This window comes from Syngnathoides biaculeatus, chromosome 3 (assembly GCF_019802595.1).
Source record: "Syngnathoides biaculeatus isolate LvHL_M chromosome 3, ASM1980259v1, whole genome shotgun sequence".
Taxonomy (NCBI): Eukaryota; Metazoa; Chordata; class Actinopteri; order Syngnathiformes; family Syngnathidae; genus Syngnathoides; species Syngnathoides biaculeatus.
Genome location: NC_084642.1, coordinates 31,439,183 through 31,460,048, shown reverse-complemented (window position 1 = coordinate 31,460,048; position 20,866 = coordinate 31,439,183). Strand labels below are relative to the sequence as shown.

The window sequence follows — 20,866 nt, the reverse complement described above, 5'->3', positions numbered from 1 at the left end:
GCATGTTTTTAGGATGAGGAAGGAAACCAGAGTGCCTGGAGAAAACCCACACAGGCACAGGGATTTGAATCCCAGACCTCAAAACTGTGAGGTCAACGCTTTACAGCTGCTCCGCTGTGCCGCCTTGATTAAACATTCCATGTCCAAAATTATTCACACACTAAATAAAATAAATTTTGACAATCAAGTCATTGAGTGTCTAAATTATTAATTTAGTTTGCCCACTTTGAATTGCTTGCACTTTACATTCACTTTTTGACAGTCGGACGTAGACTTTTAGAATGATGGTCATCCAATATGATTTAATAAATCAATCACATCATTTGAAAAAATTTAATGCCACCAGAAAGAGTAGTGTATTGTACAAGGAGATTTTCTAAACAGCAGATGGGGTGGAGCGGGGGGAAAGAAGTATCATTACACTTACAACACATTGATTTCAACTATAAATCTACTTTCAGCTTTGTATGTACAGTTGATTGATGCCAACAAATCTACATAATCTACCTAAATGTATGGCTGACGCAAAAAGTAGGCTGTAATATCCATTTCTGTTTGCAGTAAAAAAAATTACAAGTCTTTTATAGGTGATATATTTGGTGTCCCCCCTCCCTAAAAGAAAAAAAGACTAACAGTACTAATCCAGCACAATTCTGATCATGTAGCTCAGTCAACGTCATTTTTGTTGGAAATTTCACCACAAATTATCATGATGGGATGCAAAAAATAATAATATATTGCTCCTTCTTGTTCCAGCAGACCAACAGGCAAAGTTCCATGGTGCTATTGAAGAAAAAAAAAAAAGTAACACATCAAGGCTTCCTGCGTCTAGAGGGGAGAGAGTTGAGAAAATGGGAAATTAAGCAACTACAGTAACACAATTTAAGATGCAAATCAGCAACAATGGTAACACTGGATAAAAAAGAAACTACTGTAATTTACGCACACTTACTTTTGATACCCAGGGTCCCTGCTTGTGCTTGCAACAGGAGCCTGAAAATAAATGATCATGTTTAAACTACATAGCAGAACGAATAAACGAATAAAATTAACTAAAACAATGGTGTACCATACAAAAGCATGAATAAAGAAATATCTACTTCCAAAAGACAATACACAGATGTTAAAACCTCTGATTTAAATAAATGAAGATTATTAAAATCTGATGCAGATGCTACAAAACAGTAGTGGTGGATTTAAATTCATGATTTTGCTCATAACACACCTTGCTATGTGCATCATTGTGATAGTTCTATAATTAGAGCTAGGCCTCGTTTGAATTTGAGCAATTCCGGTTCCTTATTTGAATTAAACTTCCAAATGACTCCAACCAAATTGACTTAATGCTCAATTAATGCTTCACAAAAAAGTTTAAAATAGCATTGTTAAAATCGTTATTTGGAATGTTTTGATTACATCGAATGATTTAAATGTCTAAGTTTTAAAATTGCAGCATTACTTTGAAGGGTACGCACTGAAACGTCATTTTGGCACGAAAAGTAACTTCACATGGCCACCAGCTTTTTATTTTATTTTTTTTTAAAGTAGATGCAACCAAATGCTATAAAGTATTGGTGCCGCCGATGAAGCACATGGTTAGTGTTTGTGATACCATGAGACATTTGTGAATTTTGTCCCATTTTTATTGTGAGGTAAAGTTGCTACTGTGACATTTTAGCCCTCTGTTTTTTAAATTTCATTTTCTTTTTTTGTCATCAGCATTACATTGATTTGAAGACTAATCTAAACGCTAAAAGCCATCAGTATGAAAGTGCAAGCAACCGTTTACCTCGTTAGCTGTCTCAATGTTGGCAGAGGTAAAGTATTCATTATTTCACGCAGCCAATTGATTGACTTCACAGAAGCCCTGCACAGTGCAAGCTGAGGCTCGGAGTGCGTCAGCCGCTACGCATCGCGAAAGCCTCCTTTGCACAAGCCAATCTTATTCCAAAGGTTGCACTGATATGACTGGTCATTCATTTTAACAATGTTAAGATACACTTTTGTCCATCGCCACCATTGGGCACAACACGTCTTTGTGCACATTCTTCGTTGATTTTCACCACTTCTTCATGGTGGGAGGAGCGTAGGGAACCATTTTTTTTTTTTTCCCTGAACAGTTCTGGGAGAACCTTAACGTTAGTGCCAGTTCCAATTGGTTCTCAATGCTCAACTCAAACTATAATCTGCAGAAGAATTTAATTTGGTTTATTATTCCCTCTGCTGTTTTTTGAGGTTTGCATTGAGTGGTGGGCAGAATGGTCATTGGATAAGGAATTCCCGTCAGTTTAGTGGAGCAAGAGACCGAGAATGGGTTGTTCCCCAAAAATGCCAATGTAAAAGAAAAATATACACCTAACGCTACTAAATTCAGGTTCGGAAGGCAAAACGGTATGCGACCTTGGCTATTGTGTATTTTGTGTCATTGATATATATTTCATACTTGAGATGATGTTCAGACCAGCAAGTCTGGTTTACAGCTAACCAAAGATAAGCAAGGAAGTCAAACCTTGGTTAGCTTATCAAGTCTTTCTCAACTAGAAGAAAACCTTTGGAAGCAGTTATAGTTGCTAGACCATATTTAAAAAGATTATTGATATCAGAAAGAACAGATTTAGTGTAAGATCACCACACCGTTCTTGAGTTACAGTGGGACATCACATTCTACACATCTCCTACTGAGTGCTACTTGAAGTACAAGTTTTACAATCTAAATGAACGTGAAAATATACTATTATATATACGCACTACTCAAAATAATTGTTCTCAATTATGTTGAAAGAAGAAAATGGAAGGTACCCAATTTTCTTGGTCCTCCACGTTGTCTGGTGTTTCTGCAGAGCCTGATCTCCTCTTGCGACTGCAACACAACAAAACGTGGGTCAAACATCCTAAAATTTGTTTTCTTCATAGCTGGTATTCAGACAAAGTTAATACATGTACAGTATATCATTTATTATGAATAAAGAAATGTGATAGAGATAAATATTTTTACATTATATTATTCTGAAGAAATATGATATCCATTTAAACCCGAAGAAAGTCTATTGTCATCTTAGGTGGGTCTGAGGTGATATCTCGTTTATAAAAGACTATACGTTTGAATGTTCCTATGGGTGTTTTGAAATAGGCCTCTTCCTCTTCCCCACCCTTCCGAATGAGGCGGAAGTTCTTTGGCCTCCTTTGCCGAATCCAGAGAGACTGCTAAAGAGCAAAATTATGATACATATAACATGCCAACCTTTTCACTGCTCCAAATACATTTCTATTAAACTTTATTTATTTTATTTGTTTATTGATCCTCAATACTTGCTGTTTAAATATTTTCTTTGACTGTATAAAACTGCAATTGCTGCTACTGGATCTTACCAGTTAGTATTTGACTATTTTTCAACACCATTGATATCCATTATCCTTAAAGTTGTACTACTGGGCCAAAGGTGACACCTGTAGTGGGGGCCAGGGCTAGTAAGACACTTATTCTACGACTGTACTAAGCTCAGTTTACTTAAAACATTGCCTATAGAGTAATAAACCGTTATTGCTGCAGTTTGAGGAGAAAATTCACTTTACAGTGTTCTCCTGTCATTTGCGGGGGTTGTGTTCCTTACACCCCGCATATAACAAAAACACGTAGGTAATGACCTACACCTTCACAGGCAGTGTGTGGGGCAACGTAAGCTTCTTTTGCTTACAGATGTGGCGCTTCGTTTATTTATAAGAGAATTTGAGACCTTTTAGTGAAAATAGTGTACATTTAAAACAAATCAATAAAAACTTGGAGACCAAAATACGTGAATATGTGGGGCCGCGAACGGTGAACCCAGAGTGGGCAAAGGCTCATTGTATTTCCTATTGGAAATTTAGATGTGAAATTTGCAAAACAGAGGTTAACCAGCATCCAGACCAAAACCAGAAGCTCAACTGAATGAAAAGAATACCTTGGTGCAGTTGGGCACTCCTGCCTTAGTGTTTCAACATCAGTGAACTCCACAGCCTGGCCACCACTTCTGGTTTTAAAAACACTGCCCTGAGGAGGTCAAACAGAGAATAGCAGAATAAAAGGACATCACAAAAACAACACAAATTGTGTCCCGACAAAACGTGAAATAACCAAGGTCTAAAATCGCAAAGAAAATTAGAAAACATGCAACATGAGAGAATCGGTGATCATTCCTTTTACCTTAATCAACTTGGTTGCAATCTCCCCATCAGGGGCAAGCTCTTGATGTCTAAGCACATACTTGTGGCATTTAGACAGAGCTTTCTCACTTGGGGAAGACACTTGGATTGCATTGGGTATGATTGGCTGCATGACAGTGCCTAGGTCGACATTAGAAGGTGGTTTGTGGTCTACCCATTTCTCCCCACCTGCTGAGTGTGAACGTCTGTGCACTGGGTTAATTTCCCGTGCCGCCTGATGATCCCAGTGTAAAAGAGACAAACCAGGAAATTATTCAGATTTTTGGCACAATTTAAATGATTTTTTTAATTATTATTATTATTTTTTTTTTTAAATCAAAAGGGTGGCTTGTCCAGATGCTGCAAGAATAAATGTACAACTGGTAGTCATGGGTAACAAGGTTGTTTCTCTTTATACTTTTGGTGTCAAGGATACACTATAAACTTATTCATAAAAAAATTTACTTTTGTGACATGAATGACACATGGAAGGATTTTATATAAGGAGTGCCCTGTGATTGACTGACTTCCAATTTAGGGTATAGTCCGCTTTTTTTTTTTTTTAAGTCAGCTGAACAGAATAAGCGGTACTGCGAATGGGTGGATGAATATAAAGAAAGAAAGCAAATCCCAACATATTTGGTGACTGTTCCAGCTATATGATTATTCAACACTGCATCTGAAACAACCACTGTGTGAGAAGCATCCCGTTAGTTTGAGTTATCATGCAAAGATGAAAGTGAAACATCATGCAGATTGAAAAGTGTTGAGATCAAAATTCCTCGTGGAACTCTAAAAAAGGATTTATCTATAATATATACAGAATGCAAGACATGAATTAATGTACATTTTCTCAAGGAATGTCCATTGCTACAGGTATGTATGTACAGGCTGTTTACCAGCTGTAAACTTAATTTGACTAAGGCTAAAAATATAAGACCTAAGAGGCAGGAAAAACTGATAAGGTCATCAAGAAAAAGGTGTTATTCCTTTATTTCTATAGAATATAAGTAATGGATATTACATATATCTAGAAATGGACAAACTCAACCAACAAGATAGGTGGATCGATTAAAAAAAAAATGAGTAGGACCATAATTATGTGCACCCCTGTGAAAAATGTAAATCAATTTAAAAAGTGCAAAGAGCAATTTGGTACGCTGAGGAAAAAGTGTAAAAGCAAGATATAACTACTCAAAGGCACTACTCGGAAAAAAGCTTAGTCTACATTACTAACAGAGCAAATCCCTGCATGTCACACAGATGGCCAAAAAAGATACTAAAAGATGCAGTTCTTAACTATCGGATGCTTAATGACTCCCAATACCAAGAAAGTGGTGATGCACCGAAATTTCAACAGTGGAAATGTGTCAGGAATATGTCCTTAAAATGTCACTGAAGTGAAACTGCCGAAATAAGAGAAGACTGGTGAAGAGGGGTATCCTATGCTAGTCGCTAAGTTATCCTGATGTCACAAAACCCCAAAATAAGTGATTGTGTGGTACAGAACATTTGTCTGTGTGGAACTGCATTGTAGGGGAGGTTAACAGACTCTGAAGAGGAAATAAATACTGTTAATAGAGGAAAATGACAGACGTAAACAGCCATAACAGCGAGCGAAAAGAGGACATGAATTAGTATGTAGCCATTGCTACCTTACTTGAGAAAATAGGTCAATAAATCAAAAAAATACAATATATTGACAATACAATCTATCCATTACTAGTCCCACTATGTGGTAAATTGTTTAATTTCAGCAACAATAGTGGAGACAGGAGCTACAAAAAGAGTTTGCAGCAGGAGGCATCCTTCACCACAGCTGCTCCTCGCACTGTCCAACTGTCTTATGTCAACTCTCTCCATGGACAATCAAAAATGCTTGTTGGTACCCCACTATCCACCCTTGAGGACTTACATGCAACCAGAACAGGCAAGATTCTCTTGCCTTCCTTCATCCGATTTCCCAGCATCCTTCAGGTAGGCGCTACCGAACATCCATCCATTCATTTTCTGAGCTGCTGATCCTCAAAGGGTCACAGGAGTGCTGGAGCCTATCCCAGCTTTCTTCGGGTAGGAGGCGGATACACCCTGAACTGGTTGCCAGCCAATTGCAAGGCAGAGACAAACAACCCTTCACAGTCACAGCCAAACCTAAGGGCAATTTAGAGTCTCCAATTGATGCATGTTTTTGGGATGTGGGAGGAAAGCGGGGTGCCCGGAGAAAACCCACGCAGGCACAGGTAGAACATGCAAGCCCCGGTCCTCAGAACTGTGAGGGAGACGCTCTAACGAGTCGTCCACTGTTTCACCCGCTATCAAAGAATGCAAACTAAAACTACCAGATATTCTATCAGCTTCTTCCGTCTAGCAATTAACTTCTTTAACAGTTAACTTACATTTGAACTGCAACATGCTGCCATTTTTTTTTTTTTTAACTTGAATTTGTTGCAACATTTCTCCCAGGCAAATTACCAAGAAAGTATTCCCCTGATATTCGTGGGGTTCCATAAACCCCGAAAATAGCCTATTTTTGCAACCATAAGATGCACTTAAAAGTTTTAAATTTTCTCCAAAATGGACAGTGTGCCCTATGTGCACAATTGTTGATGAAACGACACCTGAAAACACTGGTTACATTGTTAGCATGTGCGCTAGCACATGTTTTAGTGTGGATGTAAGCTGCCATATGATGGCCCTCACAAGGCAGAGAGGAATAATTGTTTTTTACATCTGTAAGCAGAAGAAGCTTAAATTGTTCCACACACTGCCTGTGTAGCCGGGTCACTGCTGACGATGTACACATTCATGGTGTCACATCTATAATAAAATTAAATTTTCCACACCACTGTAATTTAAATACAGAAATTCAGACAAATTGTTCTAGAAGTGAATTTCTACAGACTGGCATCTCTTTCTGCATTTTGGCTTTCAGCCATGGGTTTGTGAGTTTTGGTTTTTTGGTTTCAAACAATTATAATTTTGGTGCATCACCAGAAAAAGGAAACAAAGCCACAATTACACACACTAACCCTTATGCCTGCTTCTAGGTCTAGTCCATGGACCCAACGAGTTGCCTGGGCCTCAGTTTCTGAGGCAAAGCGTTGGCCTCTCCTGCGACTTGCACCGCTGGTACCATTACAAAGTGCGGGAGTCCGGCTCCTGCACAGAGGGGTCCATTGTTCTCTATACTGGGAGTCTGAATCAGCAGGGCACCTCTGCTCCCAATCAGAGATGGAGGTTGCTACTGAAGGAAAAGATGAAGAGGAGGTGGGGGAATCGTCCTGAGCTGCCCTAATCTTAGCTTGATTTCGATGGGAAGGTGTTTGTCGGATGTCCTGGAAAGTGATGAGGAAACGAGGCCAAAGCATTGAGTGCATTAAGGTAGTCAGAAATATGTCACATATAAGAGCAGCAATCACAATATTAGTAGCAAATGTGCAAAATCGATCAATTATACACCCCCCCAAAAAACTTGAGGGTCTGACTGATCGACATAAGACTCAATACATTTGTCACACAATGTGATATACTGATTTTTGTCATCTCCACTCACCAGAAGCGATGGCGAGACAGACCTCTTCTGGCCATAGTTGAAATCTCTGTCCCTTGCTGGTCTTTCTGGTTTCCCTGGTTGCTCTGTGCTGCTGCTGCTGCTCTCGGAAACAATTGCTTTGAGCTGTTTCAGCTTTTCATCCTTGACCCACAACTTGTTCTGCATCTCCAACTGTTTGGCATTCACCCGTCTCTCCTGGACAAACAAAGGGAAAGCACTCTGACACTGGCACGAGGCAAGCCTGACATTAACGAAGAACAAAGGAAGAAAAATATCCACTATTAGCCATTCAGGATTTCTTAATCACTTTTTTTTTTTTTTTTTGCACCCGAGTCTGAATCTTTGACTGTAGGTACAGTGTCCGCCGACAGAGTCCCATTTTGATACATGAGTAGCAAAACAAAATTTGAAAGAACAAAAAATAACCAAGTAAAATATTTAAAAGAAAAAGTAAGTAAGTAAGAAAACTATTCCTGCTGTGTGCACATAGGCTCTTAAGAGCAGGGAGGTACGGTGCATGTATGGAGCTACACGTTTGCAGTTTAAAAAAAAAAAAAAATGGATGGATGGATGTAAAACATCGCAATCCAAAAAAAAAAAAAACCCTACTTTTTCACAGATTAGGGAGATTATATGCCTATGAGTATTGTTATATTACCAGTCTGTAGCTAAAAAAAAAAAAAAGTAGCTATTATGGTTCCATTTTGTTTCAATTTTTCTGTTTGACTTCCTGCTTCTTCCATGACATCCTATGTGCTTAGAATAATAAGCAGCAATTCAATTATTATAGTTATTTTTTCATATTTTTATTAAATATTTTTCAATAAACAGAATATGTAGAACTACAACCATCCAAAGTACCAGCTGTTGGCCCATATGATGCTTTTTCGTTTTCTCTATATGCTTGAATGTGTGTGTGTGTGTGTGTGAGATCCAACCTGATTTTTGATCACGGAATCGGATCAAGACGTCCCTGTTAACCATTATTTTTTTCTCCCCACCCATAAGAAAAAAAATGTATTTTACTTAAATTGTGATGCTTTTAATGAACTCAAAATTATTTAGATTGAATTCCACTTACACACTCTTTCTCCCACTTGAGTTTGGCATCTGTGACCATGCCTTGCATGTGCTGCTCCATTCGTCTCCTCTCAGACACTTCCTGTTGGAGCTTTTGAACACGAGTCTCCAGCTCCTGCTCAAGTGAGCGTTTGTCGTGCTCATACATGTTGGTGGTCTTCTGCAGGATGTCAATCTAGAGAGAAAATACATTTTAACAAATGTGCAGTAACTGGAAAAAAAGTTTTCTTCTTTTCAACCAAATCATTTAATTAACAACTAAAAGAATGGCTGAGGATACAGTATACACTACTTAAATCAATTTGGGGATAGTGGGGTAAATTTTCAAGATTAACCTAAAATGCACTATAACTACACAAACTTGTAAATGCACAACTTGCTGTTCTCAAACAAGGAGCTTAACAGCAAAATTCACAGGTCTTTGATCCATGACTTAACCGATCTATTTCCAAGAATGTCCACTTCTACAACTTGATGTAAACAGTTTCATTTTCTCTGCTTCAACCTGCCAATGACACACTGTGACACCATGTGGCAACTCCTCTCTGAGAACATTCCTGTTTGGAGTCTTGCCATGGCATTTTACTGTTAAGTGCCATCTTGGGCGCTTGATGTGAACAGTACAATGAAAGAGTATTCAAATACGAATTTCAATTGAAGTAGGAGATTAATTGATGTATTCATGGCTCAAATACACTTGTTGTGAATTTTCCCCATTAAGCTCAATGAACATGAACAGTTTAGAATAGGTCAAATTAAGTTTACCTGTAAACATTACTATTTGCTAGGTGCATCTTGAAATTCAACCAATCTGCCCAAAATCCATTTTGAGTATTATACAGTAATGTCTTTCCTGAAATCAATTTGTCTAATTTTGATAAAACTGTGCTTGATGTACTAAAAAATATAAACATTTTATGATAAGAAAAGGTCACAAAATCTGACATCTCAAATTGACAATGACGGAAAAAGGAGATACTTTGTATTCTAGGGTTTTGGATTTCTTTTCAAGACGTTCAATCTCGGTCCTTTGGTTGATGATAATGTTGTCTTTCTCTCCCATCTTGCTTTGCTGGTCTTGGATTAAATTCTCTTTAACTCCAAGCTGACCATCAAACTGCTGGAGCATGGAATTCAGCAAAGTGGCTGCACAAGAACACAATGTGACACTCACATTTGAAAAATGTACGGGACTCTCAGGACCTTAAAATACCTTACTGGTTTAATATAACATTTGTAAATTAAAAATAAAATCAACAAATACATAAATAAAATAGAAAACAAAAATTTGAAACTCAGAAATGATAATTTCCAATTTTGATTGATATTAGTAGAACATGAGGGGTCCACGTGCACATCGCCGGGATTGCCGTAAATAGAAGGCCGGCTTGCTAGAATGCGCCTTTATGTGTGCGCGCGACGGATTGGCCTCACCTGAATAAAGCGACGATGTGGATGATGGTCTAACGGCATTTTTTTCTTTTTTTGGCACGCCTTCACACGATCAACCAGAACTGCCTCACGTTTGACGCATTGAGCACGTTTATGAAATAAACACGTGAATTAATGTCAAGACTACACAAAATAAGTGACCTCTTTCAATATCTATTTTTTCTACTAGTGACAAATTTTACGCATGAGATTTTTCGTGCTCGACTCTGCAGACTTGCGAGTGCGATTGTCAAATCACAGTGATTGATGTGAGGTACTAAGAAACAAGGATTGAAGTGGGTCTAGAAAATTACAGAATGCCACATGTGGTCTAATAAACCATTACAGATGAATGTAAGTGCCCTCCATCATCGTTCAATGCCATTTACATATTGTACCAGTTTTGTTGAACTCCTCTGTTATCTGCTGGCGGATACGATGTCTCTTCTCCAGAACCTCGATCAGGCGTGGTAGCGTCTGATCATCTCCCGGGTCCACCAGCTCACAGGGAGGTAGAGGTGGCAAGCTTTCAATGAGTTCATTAAGCTTAGCTGGATCCTCTACCATAAGTAATATATGAAAATATAAAAATCAGATTCAGACAGCTGACAGATTCTTGCAATGTCTTATTCATGTCACAGTTAGAAAATGACTGTCACATATACACTTTGAATTCTCGTGTATAATTAGCACTCATTCATAATACACTGTACACATCCTGAAAGTTGACCTAAAAATTTTGGAAAAAACACTACTTACGTATAATCCAGTTTTACAAAGTATAATTTTGCTACGATCTGTATGATCACATTGAAATATCTATTTAGTTTTCACAAAGAATTATTCAAAAGTTAAGCACTTTATTTGAACACATGACTTTTTATTTACTAGCACTTTGGCAGGGGAGAAATGCACATTATACGTGAGAAATTATGGTAGTCATGAAACTGTGCCAAACAAATGTGCGTTCATCTGAGATGACACGCTGTGGCGACCCCGAACGGGACAAGCCGAAAGGAAAAGAAGAAGATGTGATATAACACTTCTGGAATACAGTTCAACATAAATATCTGACACAAATACAGAACAGGAGGAACACAGTTATGACTCACCAGCATTAATGAGACCTCTTCGGTCACCCAGGTGATGTGACAGCTCATCCCTAAATGCCTGATGTCTTTGCCGGCGTCCTGCAGCAAGACCGCAGATTGGCCTGTCGACCGGCCGTGCAACTTCTACCTCCTGTGTCATCTCTGCAAACCGCATTACAAGCTGCAGGAGAGAATATTTCAATTACAACATTCTAACACAGCAAGGTGGAACTCATCTGATGTATACATACAGCACAGCAATAAGCCAATTAAAAAGCATGATAGACAAGTATTTTTTGATGCAAGTTGAGCTAACATTTATATTTTCATGAAAAGATCCCCAGTAAAATTGAGTATTTTTTAGCGATGAAAGTGGACTCTCGTGAAAATTCCTGAAATTACAAATGCAAGCACGTCCGGGGGGCATTCCCCGGGAAATTAAAAAAAAATGGATGGCTGTGGTGCATTCTGGCAATATCTGTGAACAAAATGCAGACAAAAATTTAAAGTAAAATTAAAAAGTCCTGACCAAAAAAAAAAAAAAAAAAAAATGGGCAGAAGTTCCCCAAAGGCCAATCCCAGATTTTATTGCCCACCATTACTCATTGCATAGCACAAAATCACATTTGTCATTAAAATATGCCATCTTATCTCAAGAAAAATGAATTAAGTGAACTATTGCGTAAAAAGACATCTAAAATTGTCCTTTTTCCCACATTATACATATTATAGTATAGATATAGAATATACACAAAAATATATCCTAGAATTTAAAGAAGTTGATCTGTAGTAATTACTATTAACGTTTAAGTCTCAAACTTGTGACGCCGCGTTGTACTGATACACTCGACCACATTGCTCACTATCTTAGATATGGATCTAGTAATACTAATAGTACAATAAGCTGCCTTTAATATTTTGACACACACACACACACACACACACACACACACACACACACACACACACACAGTCACATTTGAAAAACGTACGGTGTGGTCAGTCATGCTCGCAGATAAAGTTGCGGTGTGATTAGGGATGGCCTTAAAATAACTTACTGGATTAATATAACCTAACTGTATATTAAAAACAAAATAAACAAATCTATAACTAAAATAGAAAACTCAGAAATGATAATTTCCAATTTCAACTGATATTAGTAGAACATTATATAAAAACGGTATTAAAAATTTTTCATCAAAAATTCTTGATCTGACAAACTATCTGAAGAAAAGTTAAATGCACTGGCCTGTCAAGGAATAAACACGAATAGTCTATACTCGCAATGTTTTGAAAATGCTGAAAGTTTAGTTCAACATAATCGCCGTTCGTGGCAACATGCTAGTGATACATTGGAACAAACATTCCTGTCGGCAATCGTGACGTATTGTTGGGGGGAGGGCACGCAAATAAATAGGAGGCCGGCTTTATCTGCATGCGCTCGACGTATTGGCCACACCTGAATCAAGCGACAAGGTGGATGATAGTCTGGTTTTTTTTTTGTTTTGTTTTTACGCCGTCACACTGCCTTGCGATCGACGCAATGAGAACCCCTGGTGTAACTGAATTTCCGTTGACATGGCTCATGATGTTGATGACTTTCGACGTAAATGCGCTCGCAGTCCATCAAGCAGCTCAGAACATGTGCTTGTGGCATCACTTCGTACATGCTCAGTACAGTTAACTTGCATTGCCTGTTTCCGGGTGAATACTGATTGTTTAGGAGCATGCTTCTTTAGTTAACGTTTATGAAATAAACACGTAAATTAATGTCAAGGCCACACAAAATAACCGACGTCTTGAGAGAATGCGAGGGGAGGGGCGTTACTCTTACTGTTATTGCCTCAACATGGCTATGCTCATGAAGCAGTTCTGAACATGCACGTTCGTACTTGCTCCGTACATGCTCAGTACGGTTAACTTGCATTTCCTGTTTCCGGGAGAATACCTGTTGTTTCGGAGGAGACTTGTTTTGTTAACGTTTATGAAATAGACACGGAAATTAATGTCAAGACCACACAAGATAAGCGATGTCTTGAGAGAATGCGAGGGGAGGGGCGTTACTCTTACTAGTGTTAGTGCCTCAACATGGCTAGGCTCGTGAAAGCAAAACAACGACCTGAAATGCATGTTCGTTCAATGTTGTCAACTAATATCCGGATTAATTTTAGGCAAATTTTCCAGAGCAATTTTTATGAAATTTTTTTATTTGATACCAACAGTTCGCTGAATGGCTCAGCTTTAAGATATCTGACAAGTGGAAAGTGCATACCATTGTTTCCTCATAATCATCAGCTTTTGGATTGACACACACTATCATCTTAACTTTTCCTTCTCCATCAAAGTAGTTCTTAAAAAGATGAGTCACTTTAGAGTCTCTGTATGGCACCATCTTGAAAAGAAGGGCAACATCAAGGTGAATAAGCAATAATCTGACAGCAGAGACTTTGTTACTCTCAAAGACAGCAAAACTACTGTGGAAACGAGGTAATATTCAAATAACATTATTACCTTATTTGTTCCACACCTCTGGTTCTCTCGTAATACTTCCATACATGTGCGCAGAGTCATCAAAGACTGATTTATATTACCTGGTGGAGAGACAAAAACATATAACATGAATTAGCTTTTACTGTCAACCAGGTCTTCAACAATGGCTCAAAAAGATCAATAATGAAATGCGTTGGCAACATATTTCATGATTGATTTGTATCACGCGATTACTGAACCCCGAGACTTCTCTAATGGGCATGAAATATTTTTGTCTTTACACCAGGGCTGGCCAGACTTTTTTACCCCAAAATCTACTTTTCAAGCAGCCAGCCTTTCGCGAGCTACCGATGATGGCTGGGTTCGGGGGGTTGATGATGATGCTCTCAAACCGTTTTAAGGTTAATGTTATATTGCCTCCTATATTTAAAATGGAAAATTAGCTTTTTATGCATTGTATTGTCTGTGCTTTCATCCTAGATCAGGCTGTGCCAAGGTGGAATTTTAAAATTACACACCATCTCATCCAGCACTTTCTATTTTGGCTTTGGACCAGAGCTTTCCCACTCGGAAAAGACAAAATCTTGTACAGTTTAAGCATTTTTTCTTTGATTATTCACATACTCCGAGAGTAATTGCATCTCAAAACAACAGCATTTTTTTTTAAGTTTCTTCGAAAGTAAACATTAGCAGCATGTGTAGCTCGTCTTTGCTCTACGTTGCCCAGACTGCGTTGCTAACTAAAGCAGTGGTGGTGGACACTGTCATTATAAAACAAAAATTTACATATTTACACTTGTTAGCCAAACAACTCTCTAAATATACTTTTAATCGCACAATTTAACTAGATCTAACAATCTTCAAATTTATTTAAAACATTTAGCATAGAATTAACAAGGAGGATTTTATTTTTTTCCAGTGAGTCCAGTTTCACACCCAGTGGAAACACAGTGTATCACAACACAGATAATGCAGATTGAATGCTTTACACTTTCCCACATTTGTGTGTGGTTGGTCCATGACCGATTGTAAAGCTATTTGATCAAAACAGTTTTTGTCTGTTTGTTATGAAATTGGTACTTTGTAACTTTAGGAGGGTCTGGGTTGTTTATGCGGCAACCTTTTGTGCACTTTTCTGCACTGCCAATCACACATAAAATCACATTTTTAAATAGACACTAATTAAAAAAATATTATCCAAGTAATTAAAAAAAATGACCAATTAATCAATTATTAAAATAATCATTAGTTCCAGGCTCACTGTCAGTAGCTGACAAATCAAAAAAGCGACCAACCTGCTTCACGCAGACGATTTCCCTCCGCTCTTGTTCTGCTGGTGCGCTCACTACCAGCTAGGTCAACCAAGCACAGTTGGCTAACATTCACCTGGTTTTTGTCCTAAAATGCAACAACAGATTCAAGGAACAAACTTGATAGAATGATGACAAATCTCCAAGTATTTTCCAATCATGACTAGTTTAGAGTGTAAAACAAGAGGAATACAGTGGATGAAATTAGTATTTGTTACTATTTTCTCACTAAATATAGTTCCAAAGTCATATTGACCTGACAATTTCACCAGATGTTGGGAAGAACATAAGTAACGCATCCATAGAAATTAAAGGAAATAAGATCAGGAATTAAGTGGTGTTAAAATGTGAAATGAAAGGGGAAAAGTTTTGAACATGACGAATCGTATCAGACTGAGCTTTTACCATTATTATCGAGAGTAAACACAGGAAGCATGACTAACCCTCTTTGCTCTAAGTTGTCCAGACTGTCTGGGTGGATGGTGTTTGGAATTATGAGTGTACCCTTTTAAGAGCCGAAGGGGGATGGAGTTAGGTAAACTAGCAGGAGACTTGTGCTTCCTTGTTTAAGAAAAAGGAAGAAAAAAAAAAAAGTCAGGGTGTGGTTCACTGCGCTGGATTGGTTTTCCTGTGTGCTGAGAACATCGATGTATTTCTACTCATAAATTTTACTTGCGTGATTTTTTCGTGCTCGACTGTGCTGATTTGCGAGTGCGATGGCGCGGGCCCGTCAAATCACAGTGACAGCTGTATATATAAAGATAATATTTATAAGGTTTTAAAATAAAAGATTTAACTAAATACCAATTTTTGTCTCAAATGTGCAAAGTACAAATACTATTTCCATTTTTTAAACGTTTTGGTACCTACATATACAAATCCTTCACACATCGCCGCGACTGCCAAAAATAGGAGGCCAGCTTGCTAGAACACACCTTCATGTGCGTGCACTCGACCTCTTGGCCACTCCTGAAATCATGCAAACAAGGTGGATGATAGTCTAACGTCTTTTTTTTTTTTTTTTTAAGCACACAGTCACACAAAGCAAAAACTGCCTTGCGATCGACACATTGAGCACCCCTGGTGTAATTGAATTTTCTCCTTTGAATTTATGTTGATGACTTTCAACGTAAATGCGCTCGCACTATGTGAAGCAGCTCGGAACGTGTTAATGGCATCACTTACGTACATACTACGGTTAACTTGCATTTCCTGTTTCCGGGTGAATAATGATTGTTTAGGAGCAGGCATGTTTAGTGAACGTTTATGAAATAAACACATAAATTAATGTCAAGCAAGCAGAATGCGGCTTCGGTGGTCGCTGAGGCAAGAACCCGGGCATGGGAGGAGTTCGGTGAGGCCATGCAGAACGACTTCAGGACGGTGTTGAGGAAATTCTAGTCACCGCCCGACGTCTCAGGAGGGGGAAGCATTGCACCGTCAACACTGTGTATAGTGGAGACAGGGCGCTGCTGACCTCAACTCAGGATGTTGTGAGTCGGTGGGGAGAATACTTCGAAGACCTCAATTCCAACAACACGCCTTCCCACGAGGAAGCTGAGCCTGGGTGCTCTGAGGGAGGCTCTTCTATCTCTGGGGTTGAGGTCACCGAAGTGGTTAAAAAGCTCAGTGGTGGCAAGACCCCGGGGTGTGGATGACATTCGCCCATAGTTCCTAAAGGCTCTGGATATTGTGGGGCTGTCCTGGTTGTCTGGGTATCCCTGCTGAAGCTACTTCCCCCGCGACCTGACCCGGAAAAGCGGTAGGATGGATTAATGTCAACACTATACAAAATAAGCGACATCTTTCAATATCTATTTTTTCTATTAAATTTTACACACGAGATTTTTCATGCTCGACTGTGCAGATTTGCGAGTGCGACCAGAATTTCCCTTTAAGGTTTGAAAACTGCTTGTGAGGAGGAATGAGTCAAAATCATACCAGAGGAAAAATTGCGACTACTTTCTCCATACAGGAGACATCTTGAAGCCATCACTCCAAATAAGGACTGTAAAAAGTATTAAACAAATACCAGATGGTGTGTTCCATAGTTTTTCCGTGTGTCATTTCACTTCATTACACACAATTTTTGAGCTTATTTGTATGGACTTGCATTACTTGGGTTGCCTAACCCAACATCTGGTGAAATTTTCATCAATACCACCTTTGGAAATATTTAATGTAAAAAAAAAAAAAAAAAAAAAAAAAAAATGGTGTTTCATATGCTTATTTCAGCTGCTTTATATTGTCATCTTCATGAATGAAAAGCTTCTCTAAAATCTTTATGTGAATACATAATGTCTCTCACGGGACCTTTGAAGCAGCACACCACCTGCATAATGTGGTCTCCATCAGCATCAAGAGGTGCCTGAACGAGCTTTAAAGTGAAGACACTGTGGGAACGGCTGGATTCACGGTTCAATTGAGTGTTTGCAATCCTTCTTTTCTTTTGCCCTACAAGAAACATTTGTTTAAACATTTAGGAAAGCATCTTTACATTTGATTGATCAAAAGGTATGGCAGGGAAAAGTTAAAATAATGATTTCCCAAAACAAAATAAAAATTAAAGTTGAGTTGATCACCTCTCATATACATTGAATTGGTTGTACACTCTCAAAAATGCAACATCAAATGGTAATATTTGGTCAGAGACCCAAGGGTGCTTAGAGTGGGTGAGTGAGTGGGGCACCATTTAAATCTTGCAACCAGTTTGAAAACTGCATCCAGCACCTTTTTGGTGCACTTGAAAATTCAAGGTACCACTGTACTGTTTTTGAAGCTGATTTTGTAATATATTGCAATTAGAAGTGGGACTTGAATGGGCTAATGACAATTACGAACAATTGAAAAACACATTTTAACATTTCAATTCTATTTTGCATCCCAAACAACATGGTACCTCTATTAGTGTACAATTGCATTAAAAAAAAATAAATAAATACCAGATGGAAGCCTTGATGCCTTGTAGTTATGTGCAAATTGCGTTAAAAGGAATTTTCAAACCACCAAAGCAATTCAAACCTCTGGCAAGTGATTAACCTTTTCAACTGCCATGCAGAAACTATTTAAAGGTAGTACACTTCTAAAAAATTAATTCAAAATTGCACTGAGAGAGAATAGTTTTTCCATAGTTTTTTCCTTCTTTTTTTTTTTAAACCGCCTTCACACTGCCTCGCGATCGATGCAACGATCACCCCTCGTGTAACTAAATTTCCTCTGGCATGGCTCATGATGTTGATGACTTTCGCCGTAAATGCACTCTGATTACGTGAAGCAGTTCTGAACATGCACTTTCATACATCCTCCGTACGGTTAACTTGCCTTTTCTGTTTCTGGGTGAATACCAGTTGTTGTGGAGCAGGCTTGTTTAGTTAACGTTTATAAAATTAACAGGTAAATTAATGTCAAGACCACACAAAATAAGCGGCGTCTTGAGAGAATGCGAGGGGAGGGGCGTTACTGTTACTAGTGTTAGTGCCTCAACATGGCTACGCCCATGAAAGCAAAACAACGAACTCAAACGCATGTTTGTTCAATGTTGTCAACTAATTACCGGATTAATTTTAGGAAATTTTTCCTTCATTTTCCAGAGCAATTTTCATGAAAATTTTAAAATCTGGAATTCCGGAGGACTTTCATCACTGACTTACTTATTTACTTTTCAGAACCAACACCAAGTGGTTGTGAAGGATTTGAGTTCCATGAGGAGTAATTAAATAAATTTTCACTCACCCTTCCAGAAGACTTCAAATGCCTCCTCTGTAGATTTCACCTCAACCTCTGTGCAGCCAGCAACATACATATTATGATTCTGATCTTCGCGTAGAATTTTAGATTGAGGACCTCTGAAAGATGTAAAACAAACTTTTAGCACAAAAGCAGCAGCGCGACAATGAATATTTGACAGTGAATGGCGAAAACATAAGACAGACACATTGACTTGCTTCCTCATACACACAGAAAAACGCAAGCCAGTCAATGACAACTAATACAGAAAGCAGAGCAAGATGCCCGAATGACAAAAGCTTGTAAACTACAGTGTGTTAATTGTGCTAAATCACTAAAGCCCTTATATACAAACACAAGTCCAATGAAGTTAGGACATTGTGTTAAATAAAAACAGAATACTTTATACTTAAATTAATAAATTTATACTTAATAATTTGCAAATAATGTTCAGGAATGTTAATTGAATACACTACAAAGACAGGATATTTAATGTTAAAACTAATGAACTAGAATTTTTAGCAAATTATTAACTTTAAATTTTATGGCTGCAACATGTTCCAAAAAAGCTGGGACAAGGTCACTTTTTCTTTTAAACAACATTTAATAAATGTTTGGCAACTGAGGACAATAATGGACCTTTCCGACCTGTCAATCACTCGTACAAAAATACCCATTCAGATAGCCGTGTTGTCTTAACCCTTGGCTTGACATGCCCCTCTTGTCGTCATGTCCCACAAGCAATGCTGGTTAATCAGTCGCGTACGCTTGGAAAAGTTAATGTTACGAACAAAATGGTTCTCAGATGCACTTGGGGAACGTGCAATTCTGATGAAAGATATCCTGTTAGGTTAAAAGGGACCCGGTTGATTCATTTTCCAAAGCCTAAAACACAGTTGACGAAGTGTCTACGATGGACTAAGGCTCGCGGAAGAGCGCGCGTACAACTAAGTTCCATCCCAAGAACACCATCTCTACTGTGAAGTATGGGTGTGGTAGCACCATGCTTTCGGGGTGTTTTTCTGCACATAGGACAGGACGACTGCACTGTATTAAGGGGAGGATGACCACGGCCATGTATTGTGAGATATTGGGGCGCAACCTCTTTCCCTCAGTCAGAGCATTGAAGATGGGTCGTGGCTGGGTCTTTAAACATGACAATAACCCCCACACAGCCTGGAAAACCAAGGAGGGCTCCCTAAGAAGCATATCAAGGTTCTGGAGTGACGTAGCCAGTCTCCAGAACTAAACCCAATAGAAAATCTTTGGAGGGAGCTGAAACTTTGTGTTTCTCAGCGACATATATACATATTATATGAAGGAGTGGGCCAAAATCCCTGCTGCAGTGTGTGCAAACCTAGAGAACAATTACAGGAAATGTTTGACCTCTGTAATTGCAAACAAAGGCTACTGTACCAAATATTAACATTGGTTTTCTCAGGTGTTCAAATACTTATTTACAGGGGTATCACAGAAATAAATCGTTTAATGCAGCCCTATGGGGGCACAAACCAGTGCAATCTGTAGGCCGGTCCCAAGCCCGGATAAATGCAGAGGGTTGCGTCAGGAATGGCATCCGGCGTAAAAACTGTGCCAAACAAATATGAGCGTTCATCTAAAGAATCCCATACCGGATCGGTCGTGGCCCGGGTTAACAACGCCCGCCCCCGGCACTGCTAACCTGCAGGGCGTCGGTGGAAATTCAGCTACTGTGGGTCGAAGACAAAGAAGAGGAGGAAACCGGATCCAGCGTCAGAAGAAAAAGAGGAATGCACAAAGCCTACAACTGAGTGTAGGGACTTTGAATGTTGGGACTATGACAGGAAAAGCACAGGAGTTGGTTGACATGATGATTAGGAGAAAGGTTGATATTCTGTGCATCCAAGAGAGCAGGTGGAAAGGTAGTAAGGCTAGAAGTTTGGGAGCAGGGTTTAAATTATTCTACCACGGAGTAGATGGGAAGAGAAATGGAGTAGGGGTTATTTTAAAGGAAGAGCTGGCTA

At 38.7% G+C, this 20,866-nt stretch overlaps 1 protein-coding gene across 4 annotated transcripts in view; it reads right to left on the bottom strand.

Moving 5' to 3' along the window:
• Window positions 1-319: 319 nt before the first annotated feature.
• Window positions 320-20,866, bottom strand: part of LOC133498481 (kinesin-like protein KIF23) — a 41,620-nt gene continuing 21,073 nt past the window's right edge. For 2 of the 4 annotated variants that reach the window (XM_061815372.1, XM_061815373.1), the window contains exons 8-23: window positions 18,870-18,982; window positions 17,470-17,591; window positions 15,123-15,225; window positions 13,849-13,928; window positions 13,610-13,729; window positions 11,359-11,518; window positions 10,645-10,806; window positions 9,795-9,961; window positions 8,817-8,990; window positions 7,736-7,930; window positions 7,212-7,517; window positions 4,184-4,417; window positions 3,942-4,030; window positions 2,800-2,860; window positions 953-993; window positions 320-828 (exon numbers count right to left, since the gene is read on the bottom strand). In XM_061815372.1, the coding sequence (XP_061671356.1) occupies window positions 813-828; window positions 953-993; window positions 2,800-2,860; window positions 3,942-4,030; window positions 4,184-4,417; window positions 7,212-7,517; window positions 7,736-7,930; window positions 8,817-8,990; window positions 9,795-9,961; window positions 10,645-10,806; window positions 11,359-11,518; window positions 13,610-13,729; window positions 13,849-13,928; window positions 15,123-15,225; window positions 17,470-17,591; window positions 18,870-18,982 (2,143 nt within the window). In that variant the 3' untranslated portion in view covers window positions 320-812. The remainder of the gene's footprint in view (window positions 829-952; window positions 994-2,799; window positions 2,861-3,941; window positions 4,031-4,183; window positions 4,418-7,211; window positions 7,518-7,735; window positions 7,931-8,816; window positions 8,991-9,794; window positions 9,962-10,644; window positions 10,807-11,358; window positions 11,519-13,609; window positions 13,730-13,848; window positions 13,929-15,122; window positions 15,226-17,469; window positions 17,592-18,869; window positions 18,983-20,866) is intronic. The other 2 variants (XM_061815374.1, XM_061815375.1) reach the window with 2 other exon arrangements.